Consider the following 12631-nt stretch of genomic DNA (forward strand, 5'->3'; position numbering starts at 1 on the left):
CCCCCCCACCTCCCTAGCCGCCTTTCCCTGTTCCGCCGCCCTCCCCTGCGCCGCCCTTTGCCCTCTCTCGCCCCCCCTTCGCCCCGCCCTCGCTCCCCGTTCCCACACCGTGGGCCCCACATCGGCGCCTCCGCTGCGCGCCGTCCCCGCCTCCGCCCCAACACCCCCCCCCCCCCCTCACAGAACAAGCCTGTCCCGGGCTCCACGACGGACGAGGCGGACTGCACGACCACCACGGCCCACTCCAAGATCGAGACCGGGATCGGTAAGACCTACCCGCCTACCTCCATGAAGCTCAACATCGGCGCCTACGCCGAGCTCGCCTCCTTTGGCGAGGCTACCGGCGCGACCAAGATCGGCGACCCCTCACTCGAGGAGAGCTTCACGACCGCCACGGCCCTCCCAGAGATCGATGTGGCCTCGCTGCTCTTTCTCCACCCTTGTGCGGCCGTGCTGGCGCTGCTCCTCGCGGCGTTCCTTGAGCCGCTGCTGCGTGGGCAGGTCAAGAAGACGAGGGTGGAGGGCCGCAGCCACGCAGCGGTCTCCGTACCCTTGCTCGCCAGCAAACGTGCTCTCCGAGTCGGCATTGTGATCCTCTTCTTCCTGCAGGGCGTATGCGGCACACCAGCGGCATCGCTCCAGCCCGTCAATGTCAGCAGCCCGTGCTCGCTCACCGACGGCGGCTCGTGCGCCGCGTCGCCAAACTACCCGAACAGCTACGGCAACAGCGAGGAGTGCACCATCAGCGGCGTGCCGCCGGTCGAGCTGGAGACGGTCGCCTTTGATGTGGAGGCGGACAGCAACTGCCGCTGGGACTACCTCACCGTCAACGGCATAACGTACTGCGGCACCTCGGGGCCGAGTGGCGCGGTGGCGGAGGACGGCGTCATCGAGTGGCGATCGGATGGCGGCGTAGTCAAGTCGGGCTGGAAGGCGCGCCCCTGGTCGCTCTCGCTCCCCTTCTTTCTCCTCTCTGATGCCCTCCTCCCTCTGCCGTCAGATCTGCTGGGCGACCCGCCCGCCTTCACCGCCATCAGCGCCGCCTCCACCGCCTCCACCGCTTTCACCGCCTTCACCGCCACCGCCGTCTCCGCCATCACCGCCTTCGCCGCCTTCGCCGCCTTCCATCCCGCCGCCGCCGCTCCTCCCTGGCGGCTACTTCATCACCGGCCCGTGCTCGCTCACCGACGGCGGCTCGTGCGCCGCGTCGCCAAACTACCCGAACAGCTACGGCAACAGCGAGGAGTGCACCATCAGCGGCGTGCCGACGGTCGAGCTGGAGACGGTCGCCTTTGATGTGGAGGCGCACAGCAGCTGCAGCTGGGACTATCTCACCGTCAACGGCATAACGTACTGCGGCACCTCGGGGCCGAGTGGCGCGGTGGCGGAGGACGGCGTTATCGAGTGGCGATCGGATGGCAGCGTAGTCGAGTCGGGCTGGAAGGCGCGCCCCTGTGGTCCCTCTCGCTCCCCTTCTTTCTCCTCTCTGATGCCCTCCTCCCTCTGCCGTCAGATCTGCTGGGCGACCCGGCCGCCTCCACCGCCATCACCGCCGCCGCCGCCGCCGCTGCCGCCGCTCTCCCCCGGCTATGTCGCCGCGGCGAGCGAGGACCAGCTCCGCAACCTGATCGAGGAGCCGACGTCTGCCGACGTCTCCATCTACCTGCCGCCCAGTGCGCACTTCAAGCTGAGCAGCCAGATCAGCTGCACCTCCACCATCAAAGTGACCGTCGCGAGCAGCGGCGAGGGCGCGACGCTCGACGGCAAGCGAGAGACCAGGCTCTTTTTCCTCTCGGGCGGCTGCAGCCTCACCCTGCGGGGGCTGACCCTCGTCAACGGGAGGGCGGACGAAGGTAGCGGCGGCGTTGTGGCCGCGGACGGCGCAGGCGACGTCGAGATCATCGAGTCGACCGTCAGGGACTGCTCGGCTGAGTATGTGCGCCGCGTAGAGCTAGCCGCCGGCCCTGCAGCGCCGCACGGCAGCGGGGCGAGTGATAGAGAGGGACACGGCTGCCTCACCCCGCTCTCTCCTCGCAACCGCAGGACGGCGGCGTCGTCTACGCGAAGGGCAGCGGTGCGGTCTCGATAACCAGCTCGAACGTGTCGGGCTGCTCTGCTCGCCTGGTGCGCCGCGTAGAGCTAGCCGCCCTGCAGCGCCTCACGGCAGCGAGGCGAGAGGTAGAGAGGGCCGGCCTGCCTCACCCCGCCCTCTCCTCAACCGCAGTCCGGCGGCGTCGTCGACGCGAATGCGAACAGCGGTGCGGTCTCGATAATCGGCTCGACCGTGTCGGGCTGCTCGGCTGGCTGGGTGCGCCGCGTAGAGCTGGCCGCCCGCCTGCAGCGCCGCACGGCAGCGGGGCGAGAGATGGAGAGGGCCACGGCTGCCTCACCCCGCTCTCTCCTCGCAACCGCAGTCCGGCGGCGTCGTCGACGCGTATAACAGCGAGTCCCTCTCCATCGCGGGTGTCGACTTCATCAACAACTCGGCTTCAACAGGCTCGGTGCTGTACCTGCACAACCACGAACAAACCTCCATCAGCAACGCCTCCTTCACTGGCAACGACGGTGTCACGATCCAGACTCTCAACTCGGAGATCGACTGGGTATGCCGCTTGGGCAGCTGGATGCCGACCAAGGGCGCCTTTGAGGGCGACTTCAGTGTCCCCGAGTGCAACCCTTGCCCCGCTGGCTACTATGGTAACACGAGCGGCCTTTTCAACTCCTCCTGCAGCGGCCAGTGCACCAGAGGCCACTTTTGCGAGGCGGGGACCGCCGACCCCGAGCCCTGCCCGGTCGGCACTCGCATGCCCGCCCTCGGCGCGGCGAGCAGCGAGAGCTGCATCCCGTGCGCTCCGGGCCAGCATCAGCCCCTCGCGGGAGAGGAGGAGTGCCTTCCTTGCGCAGCGGGCTCCTTCTCTCCCGACGTCGGCCTCGCCGCCTGCGACCCTTGCCCGCGCGGAGGCCATTGCGAGGAGGCGGGCGCCGCTACCCGCATGGTCTGGGAGCCGTGTCCCGCCGGCAGCTTCAACCCGGCCAACGGCTCCAACTCGAGCGCCGCGTGCGAGCTCTGCCCCGCCGGCACCGCGAGCGCAACGCGGGGCGCGGAAAGCAGAGAGACGTGCTCGCCGTGTGAGCCCGGCCATTTCGCCGCCACACCCGGCCTCGCCAAGTGCGAGCGGTGCGCCGCGGGATTCTATCAGAACTCGAGTGGCGCCGAGGAGTGCACCCGCTGCAAGCGTGGCAGCTTCTGCCCGGTCGGCGCGTCGCTCGAGCTGCCTGCGGCGTGCGAGCCGGGTACATACGCCAACGTCACGGACGGCGACGGCATCCCCGACTGCTTCGACTGCCCGGCGGGCTCGTCGTGTCCGGGCGGCGCCGCGCGTCCGACGCAGTGCGCGGCGGGCACGATCGCGCCGACCGAGCGGATGGAGGCGTGCGACAAGTGCGCGGGCGGGACCTACCAGAGCGATACGGGCGCTACGGGCTGCCGCGCGTGCAAGCAGGGCGGCTACTGCGCCGTGGGCGCCGCGGCGCCGCTGCCGTGCGAGGCGGGTTCCTACTCGACCGCGACCAACCTCTCCGCCGCGAGCGAGTGCACCGACGCCTCGCCGGGCCACTTCGCCACCACGGGCTCGACGCAGCAGACGGCGTGCGCCAAGGGGTCGTACACGAACGAGACCAGGCAGGGCGAGTGCACGCCCTGCGCCGGCGGCACGTACCAGGACGCGGAGGCGCAGACGGCGTGCAAGCCATGCGAGGCGGGCGGCTACTGCGCTGTTGGCGCGGCGGCGGCGCTGCCGTGCGAGGCTGGCAGCTACTCGCGCGCCACCAACCTCTCCGCCGCGAGCGAGTGCACCGACGCCTCACCGGGCCACTTCGCCACCACGGGCTCGACGCAGCAGACGGCGTGCGCTCCAGGCAGCATCGCCCCCTCGGCCAACATGCCCGCTTGCGAGCTCTGCCCTATCGGCCACTACGCAGCCTCCGGCACCGCTTGCGAGGAGTGCGAGGCGGACACCTACGCGGCGAGCGAGGGCCTCTCGCAGTGCACTCTCTGCCCCCACCCCCTCAGCTCCAAGAGCGGCGACGTCACTTGCTCCATCTGCAAAGAGGACTTCTACTTGAAGGACGCGAGCGCCGATCCAGACGACGTCTTTGAGAACCCGACCGACCATTGCAAGTCGTGCCCGCTTCACGCCAACTGCAACGCCGGCACCACTCTCGCGTCCCTCGGCGTGGACGCCGGCTACTGGCGCGCCTCCGACGCCACCTCGGAGCTCCACCGCTGTGACTCAGAGACGTGCTCTGATGGCTCCGGCCAGCCCTCCCGCCGCCGCCGCCTCACCGACGGAGACGGCGACCCGTACTGCGCCGCCGGCCACACCGGCCCGCTCTGCGAGGTCTGCGTCGCGGACTCGGACTACTTTAGCTCTGCCGAGGGGCGCTGCGTCGCCTGCCCCTCGACGGCTCGCTCCGCCGGCATCTTTGTCGGCTTTGTCATCGTCATCGCTGTGCTCGCCGCCGCCTACGCTGGGCTCCGTCGCCTCCCCATCTCCCGCCGCCTCCGAAGGCGGGCCGCCCGCATCGAGTCCGCGGTCGGCCTGCAGCCCAAGTTCAAGGTCGTCGTCAGTTTCTACCAGGTGAGCATCACCCTCGGCCTCGTCTACGGCGTCCGCCTCGACGAGCACTTTACCCGCTGGCTCGACGTGCTCAAGCTGTTCAGCCTGGACCTGTTCGGCGTCGCCATCCCCGGCAGCTGCATCGGAGCCATGAGCACGCGGCTGCTCGTCGCGGGCACCTGGCCGTACGCCGCTGTCGCCTTCGTGTCGCTCGCCATTGTGGTGGCGGCGGCGGTCCTCAACAACAAGCAGGCATTCGACCGCCAGCTGCTCGGCCGCCTCCTTTACTGGGCGATCTTCATCTTCTACCTGGTGCTTCCCTCCGTCTCGCGCTCCATCTTCAGCGCGAGGCTGTGCGAGTCCTTTCGCTACGACGACGCGACAGGCCAGCGCATCAGCTTCCTGCTCGCCGACCCGTCGCTCACGTGCGACGCCGGCCCTACGTGGGACGACGAGACGAGCGGACTCGCGCCGTACTTTTGGGCCTTCTTCGCCCTCTGGCCCGTCCTTGTGCCGCTCGGCTTCTTGGCGCTGCTGCTCCGCGTCCGCAAGCCCGTGGCTGCGCAGCGCGCAACGCCGCTCTCTCGTGCGACGAGCTTCCTGTGGCGGGACTACTCTGGCCGCTTCCTCTTCTGGGAGGTGCTCGACCTGGTCCGCAAGATCTTCCTCACCTCGATGGTGCTCTTCATCGACCAGGATTACGGCTCCCGCAAGCTGCTGCGCACCGTGGTTGCCGCCATCGTCTCGGCCATGTTTCTCACCTGCCTAGCGCTCGCCCGACCCTACCGGCGCTCCGACGACCTCTGCCTCGCGTGCATCGCCAACCTGCTCCTGACATGCTGCTTCGCGTCGGGAGTAGTCATCCAGGTCCGCGCCCCTGCTGGCACTGCCTCGCCTCCCTCTCTCTCCCTCATCCGCGCAACCTCACACCACTAGCTCCCCACCGCCGCAGCTGTGCGACAGCACCGCGTACGAAGACATGTGCTACACCCTCGTTGGCTACACGACTTCTCGCGGCGCCACCACCTTCGTCGTCCTCCTCACCGCGGTCATGCTCGCCATCTCGCTAGCCGTCATCGTTGTATTGGCGGTCAGTGCTTCGAGGGCGAAGACCATGCGGCTCGTCTCGTCGAAGCGGGAGCCGATGCGCGACGGCATCACCCTCGCCGACGGCCAGCAGTGGCACCTCTTCCTCAGCCACGTCTGGAGCACGGGCCAGGTTTGCCGCCCCCTTGCCCCCACGGCTTTGCATGTGCGGAGAGGGTACCTCTGACCTGCCTTCCTCCCTTGCAGGACGCCGTCGCCGTCATCAAGAACGAGCTCCTGCAGTTCCTGCCCGGCTGCGAGATCTTCCTCGACGTCGACGACCTCAAGAACATCGGAGAGCTGGAGGCGTACATTCGTCGCTCGCAGGTGGTGCTCTGCTTCCTGTCGCGGGGCTACCTGCGCTCGACGAACTGCCTGCGCGAGGTCCGCGCCGCGCTGGAGATGGGCAAGCCGCTCGTGCTCGTCCACGAGGCAGACCCGGACAAGGGCGGAGGCACGCTCGCCGAGCTGCGATCCGAGTGCCCCGAGGAGCTGCGGGCCGCCATCTTTGACGCCGGCTGGCCGATGGCGGTGTGGCATCGGATCGAGTCCTTCCAGCACGTCTCGCTCAAGGTCATCGCCGAGGCGCTGCTGCTGAAGACGCCAAAGTTCGCGGGCGAGGACGAGCTGCCCCTGTGCATCCCGGGCGAGGTCCGAGCCGACAACCTCGCCTTCCCCAAGCCGGTGGTTCTCTGGGCCTCGACTTTGAACGCCGGGGCGCGAGATCTCGCCGATGCGGTCGCGGCGGCCGTGGCTGGCGGCGTCTCGATCACCGACGCAACGCCCTCGCGCCTCTCCTCGCTGCCTCGCTCGAGCCACAGCGGCGGAGATGGCGATGAGGCGACGCACATGCTGCTCTACCTGAACAGGTCGACGTGGGCCGGCGATGGCGCCGAGGCGCTCGGAGAGCAGGTGCGCGCCGCGCGCCGCGCCAGGCTGCCGATCGTCATGGCGCACGAGAACGACGCCGCCTGCGGCGGCTGCATCTTTGGCCACTTTTTCGAGGTGACGCCACGCGACCTGATTGCCGATGGGCTGTACCACGACCTCGCCGTCGGCTGCCACGCGGGCCCGCACCGGCAGGTGTCGCTCGCCCTGCTCGCAACGGCGCTCGGCGCGACCAAGCAGACCGCCCAGTCGCGCGTGCGCCGCGCCACCGCGCTCCCGCTCTAGCGATCCGCGGCCCCTCTACACAAACGGAGCCGTCGAATGGCGACGACGTTGTGGAAGCGTCAGCGACGCAGGACCGCCAGATTGTCTGAGCGGACGACCTTCACGCTGCACAGCACACCGCGCGCGCACACGCCACGGACATCAGCGCACAGCGGGGGCTCAGCGCGCTACTGGTTTGTTGATTCATAGAAGGTGTAAATCGGGTGTCGCGTACTTTTCGATGGTGGTTCTTGAGAATTGTGAATGAGGCCTCTTCTCTCAAAATCGCATGCTGGCGGCCGCCCGACCCGCGACCGCGACGCGGCGCTTCGGCCAGCCCTCACGGCCCGGGCATGCACCCGCACACCCTCCTCTCGCGCATGCCGATGCGCTCAGTCGATGCGGTCGTGGTGCTGCAGCTCTGCAGCGCTGCGACCGCACCGGTCTCCCGCGTCGCCGCCTTCGGTCCTGCCGTTCCCGCCAGCTCCGCCGCCCGCCGACGCGGTGGTACGCGCGCTCTCCGGAGCCCGTCCGAGGGGCGGAGGCTCGAGCGTTCGTCCCGGGCGAGCCGCCAGACTCGAAGACGGCACCCCTAACCGCGTCCCCATCCTTAGCTTATGTTCTTTCCTCCCCGTGAGCAGTCTCTGTCGCGAGACCGCCGAGTGTGTGCCCTCGTGAGTCCGTCGGGTACTTTTCGCGTATAAAAATCGGCTGCGCGGGCGTTCCATCCGGTGCTACCAACGGCCTGGCGGCCTCGGATCCGGCCTCGCAGCTCGACGCGAGCGCCAAGGTGACCTGTCTCCGGCCTCTCGAGCCCCTCTCGGAGCCGTGTGAAGGTGCAGGCCGAAACCACAGCCGCTAACGTCCGTGTGGCCGAACGGAACCAAACTTTCGCCGCCGGGTCCCGGGCCACGGGTAATGGCACCGATCCCGCAGTTTCCCCGGACTTTACTCGACGCTCTTGTGCCCCGAACTTTCCTCTCCCCGTCCCGAGCACGACCAGAGCTGCTCCGGGTGGCGGCGGGTTCGAGTAAGCTGCGGGGAGTACTGTCCTTCCCGTTATATACGTACCCGCTCACACTTTTAGGCTCTCCGGCGGCCTCAGGGGCCTTGCCGAGGGCTGCTTCAGCGCGGTCACAGTGCCGTGGAGCCGGCCAGCGTGCTCGCAGCCATGCCGCTGGTGGACCATGCCCGCCTCCCGCCCGGTGGCTCCAACCACAGCCCGCCTCACCGTCGGCGAAGCACCTCGGGCCCTTCGCGGCTGCGTCGTCTGTCCGGCTCCACGAGGCCTTTCCGTGTTTCCGAGACACTTCCGCGCGGGCCGAGGAACTCATCGGCCCCTCACATCCCGGAGGGACGGCGGACGCGCTGCCCAGTGACCGGGCGGGTCGGCCCCGACTAGGAGCGGGCCCAGCCGGGCGGAGAAGACCATCCCACTCGCGGTGCGTCGCACCGTCCGGTCCGGTTTTCGTCTCGAGCGGGTCGCGAGACGGCCGCGAGAGCGAGCACCGCGGTCACAGTGCCGTGGAGGCCACAGACGTCGCCGGAGCGGTACTCCCGGGGCGCCACTCCCTCACCCGGTCGGGGGGGGCCAACCACAGCCCGCCTCACCGTCCGTGGAGCTTCCGTGGTCCGCTGCTCCGGCTTCGATTTTCGACCCTCCCGAGGCTGCTAGAGCAGCCCCGCGGAGCCTCCCGGATGCATCGGCACACCGTCGTCCAGGATGACGGCGCACGCGCTGCCCAGTGACCGGGCGGGTCGGCCCCGACTAGGAGCGGCCCCAGCCGGGCGGAGAAGACCACCGAGCTCGAAACACGTCGCCACGGCCGGCCGTTTCGCAAGCCTGAGCGGGTCGCCAGACACCCGCGAGAGCCAGCAGCTAGAGCGCCGTCGTAGCCGCAGATCGAGTCGAGGAGCTTGATGTCCACGGTAGCATTTGTGCAGAGCGGTGACACAGTGCGTGTAGAGGGGAGATTGTTTTTGTGTTAGAGGGGTCGATCGAGGGCTCTTTTTCGAAACGCGACGGGTACGGCTTGACAACTGCCAGCACAGTTTTACGCGCCGGCCAGCGTGAGCAACAAACGGGGAGCCGGCGACGTCCGCAACAAACAGGGAGCACGTGCGTGGCGGCGGTCGGCAGGTGCGAGCGTGATGGCCACGCGACAGATTTTCTGAACAACCAGCTGCGGTCTGCGCTGGGTTCCAACTTTTTGCGGGGTATGGTATGGTATGTCACGGCCCAAAGGGTGGGGGGGTATGGTCCTGACCGCCCATCCCCGGTCTCCGGGAGGTTGGGTCTGTCAGCAGGCGGGGGGGGGGGGGGGAGGTATGCCCATACCCCGCAAAAAGTCCGAACCCTGCTGCTAGGTGAGCTCGTCGAACTGCTCGTACGCGTGGCAGCAGCAAAAACACAGTCCATGTCGAGCATCACCGACGAGCTCATCGCCGGCTCTGCGGCCGGCTTTGCCTCCACCATCCTCGGCGCGCCGCTTGACGCGGTCAAGGTGCGGATGCAGCACCTGCAGCAGCCCGGCCTGACGACGTGGGCGTGTGCACTGGCGATGCTGCGAGAGAGCGGCGTGCCCGCCTTCTTTCGCGGTGTCGGCGTGCCGCTCCTAAACTCGGTGCTGATGAACACGGTCATGTTCGTCGTCTTCGAAGAGGTGCAGTCGGCGTTGCCAGACACGACGGGAGGCGCGCTAGCAGCAGGCGCGGTCTCTGGCCTCGCGCAGTCTCTTCTCTCGACGCCGATGGACCTGCTCAAGATCCAGGTGCAGCTCCGGGGCGGACACCCGCTCTCGATCCTCCGGCGGCTGGCGGCGCGGTCCGGCGCCGTCGGAGTCGCGTCCACGCGCCGTGCTCCTAGATGTGCGGAAGAAGGGCGCAATCCCAGCGTTCCAGCTAGCGCCGCGAAAGCACCTCTCACGGCCTCGGCCGGTCGGGTGTAAAGTACTACCTCAGTACGAGGACCCTCGGACAGGCTCTCGGTCGGAGGCTCGATGAACATGCTCCGCGAGGGCGTCTTCACGGCGTGCCCTTGTCTCCGGCTTCCCTGCTCGCGGGCTGCCGTGGCACGTCCGCGACATGCCCGCGACATGTCCCCTCCAGGCGGTGTATCTCGGCCTCTACTCGAGGCTGCGGCAGCGGCTCGAGCTCGCGCATGGGGAGCAGGAGAGACACGTCCGAGACATGTCCGAGACACGTCCGAGACATGTCCGAGACACGACACGGACCTCGGATACGAGAGACGGCCCAGCTCCAAGACACCTTCGACTACTCCGAGACACGTCCGAGACACGTCCGAGACACGTCCGAGACACGTCCGAGACACCTCCGAGACACCTCCGAGACACGTCTTCGACCCCTCCGAGACACGTCCGCGACACGTGCCGGACCCGCCCGCGACATGTCCACGACATGCACATGCACATGCACATGCACATGCACATGCACACGTCCACGACATGTCCACGACACGCCCGCGACACGGTCCGCAGGCGCTGCACAGCGGCCACGTGCTCGCGCTCAGCGCTCCGGTCGGTGCGCTCGCATGGCTAAGCTGCTACGGCTTCGACACGGTCAAGTCGGTGCAGCAGAGCCAGCCGCTTGACCGCGCCGCCGCAAACAAGGCAGCCGAGAGGGAGCCGAGAGGAGCCGAGAGGAGCCGAGAGGAGCCGAGAGGAGCAGAGAGGAGCCGAGAGGAGCCGAGAGGAGCCGAGAGGAGCCGAGAGGGAGCCGAGAGGGGCCGAGAGGAGCCGAGAGGAGCCGAGAGGAGCCGAGAGGAGCCGAGAGGAGCCGAGAGGAGCCGAGGGGAGCCGAGAGGAGCCGAGAGGGGCCGAGAGGAGCCGAGAGGAGCCGAGAGGAGCCGAGAGGGAGCCGAGAGGAGCCGAGAGGAGCAGAGAGGAGCAGAGAGGAGCCGAGAGGCAGCAGAGAGGCAGCAGAGAGGAGTAGACAGGAGCCGACAGGACCGCCCGAGAGTCGCCGCATCTGCGCCTCCCCTCCCTCCGCCGCAGGCGCCGCCGCTGTCGACGGTCGCCGGCGCGACGCGGCACGTGTGGGAGCGAGGAGGGGTGGCCGGCATCTGCCCCTAGATGCGGAGTATCTCCCCATATCTCCCCATCTGCCCACATCTCGAGGCTTAGATGCGGAGTATCTCCCCATATCTCCCCACATCTCGACGCCTAGATGCGAACGACGAGATCTCACATCTCCCCACATCTCCCCACATCTCCCCATATCTCCCCACATCTCGAGGCCTAGATGCGAAAGACGAGATCTCATATCTCCCCATATCTCCCCACATCTCGAGGCCCCAGATGTGGAGTCCAGACCCCCGCGTGTTCCGACCAGCACTCGAGAGGGCGCGCACTCGACTGTGTTGAGCGGCGTTCAGCTGTGTTCGTAGCCCTCGTACTATCGCGGTGCTCCGAGTACACTGCACGTATTCCCGCCCCGACCCTGGTGTGTTCATGGCGCGCAGGCTTCTATCGCGGCGCGCTGGCGAGCACGTCACGGGCGGTGCTCGTCACGGCGAGCCGGCTAGTCGCGTACGAGCGCACAAAGGCGCTGCTGTCCGAGGCGTGACCGCTAGCTTTCGCGGGTGGCGTCTGTCTATCAGAGGGCGGCCCACCACTTCGTCGGGCACGGCCTTAGTTGGGGTCGGTCGCTCCGGCGAGTATGTGTGTGTGTATCGCGCGCCGAGCATGTGTGTACGGCCTTTTTTGTGCAAATGCCGATGCCCGGGCACGGCCTTAGTTCGGTTGTTAGTTGGGGTCGCTCCGGCGAGTATGTACATGCGGGCCTGGTTCGGTGGTTGGCGTACGGCTCTACCTTACCTTACCTTGGTGAGACGGCATTGGCTAAAAAGTAAAATCGGCTTTAGTTCCAATTCACTCTGACACGCTAATCTTGAAAACGCGTCCAACGGAACTCCGTGTGTTCGTCCCAGCGCCCTCCCGCTCCCCCGCGCTTCCTGCGCGCTGCGGCCCTGGCCGATGATACTAGTATGGGAGGTCATCTGGCTACCGCGAGAGCGACCCAACTCGTCAACATCGTCCGATGATGGTGCCTCAAAGTCAGCCTTCGGAGGCTATCGTGGGGTCGAGCCGGCGGTGGCCGTGACATGTGGTTCCACCACCCCTCGTAGGCTTTGCCTCTGACCGCCACCGTTCCCAGGCTGCCTAATGGGATACCGAGCGTGTCGAGACCGTGTCCTGATGTGCTCTGCACGGGTGAGTCACGTCGGCGTCAAAGGAGCGACGTGCGACCTGTCAGAGCTTGATCTCCGATCTCAGCGGCGTCGAGTCGCCTTCGGCGGCGACACTATTGTCCCTCCCCAGGACACGCAGAGGCAGCTGCGACCCCGCCGAGTGGACGGTTGCACACCGCGCCACCTGCTGTGTGCAACCGTCTACTCGGCGGGGTCGCAGCTGCCTCTGGAAGGCACCGAGATGTACCTTTTTGCGCAAATGGTCAAATCAAGGTTTTGTAACGCGAGCTGTGCCACAGTGAAATGGAACTAGCCTCTGCCACGCCATGCAGGGACGAGGGGTGTTTGTGTGTTTCGGGGGGAGAATATGCGTGCTCGTTTTTCTTCTAAAGCAATTCTTTTTTCTGTCCTCTCACCTCTGGGCGGATTGGGTGGCATATTTTTGTTCCTTTGTTCCACCATGCTTGAGCCTTGACCGCCTCCCCTGGCGCGCATCTCACGCACACTCATTCTGGCGCCGCCAGCCCCTTTGCCACCCCGCACGTGATGAGCCGCTCCCCAAAGA

General features: G+C 67.4%; 2 protein-coding genes across 2 annotated transcripts in view; both read left to right on the forward strand.

The window, feature by feature from the left end:
- The window catches only part of EMIHUDRAFT_198499 (hypothetical protein), a gene marked incomplete at both ends in the record, with an annotated part of 7731 nt that extends 853 nt beyond the window's left edge, over window positions 1-6878 (forward strand). Inside the window, 9 exons of the mRNA XM_005759549.1 lie at window positions 217-944; window positions 1228-1423; window positions 1610-1936; window positions 2044-2124; window positions 2225-2308; window positions 2415-2668; window positions 4571-5486; window positions 5572-5838; window positions 5913-6878. Of these exons, the coding sequence (XP_005759606.1) occupies window positions 217-944; window positions 1228-1423; window positions 1610-1936; window positions 2044-2124; window positions 2225-2308; window positions 2415-2668; window positions 4571-5486; window positions 5572-5838; window positions 5913-6878 (3819 nt within the window). The remainder of the gene's footprint in view (window positions 1-216; window positions 945-1227; window positions 1424-1609; window positions 1937-2043; window positions 2125-2224; window positions 2309-2414; window positions 2669-4570; window positions 5487-5571; window positions 5839-5912) is intronic.
- A 2350-nt stretch (window positions 6879-9228) lies between these two features.
- Window positions 9229-11712, forward strand: EMIHUDRAFT_433016 (mitochondrial carrier protein). Its single transcript, XM_005759550.1, has 6 exons — window positions 9229-9708; window positions 9838-9886; window positions 9966-10028; window positions 10355-10486; window positions 10871-10934; window positions 11338-11712. The coding sequence occupies exons 1-6, from the start codon at window positions 9275-9277 to the stop codon at window positions 11439-11441; spliced, it is 846 nt and encodes a 281-aa protein (XP_005759607.1). The 5' UTR covers window positions 9229-9274; the 3' UTR covers window positions 11442-11712.
- Window positions 11713-12631: the final 919 nt, after the last annotated feature.

This window comes from Emiliania huxleyi (genome assembly GCF_000372725.1).
Source record: "Emiliania huxleyi CCMP1516 unplaced genomic scaffold EMIHUscaffold_8, whole genome shotgun sequence".
Taxonomy (NCBI): Eukaryota; Haptophyta; order Isochrysidales; family Noelaerhabdaceae; genus Emiliania; species Emiliania huxleyi.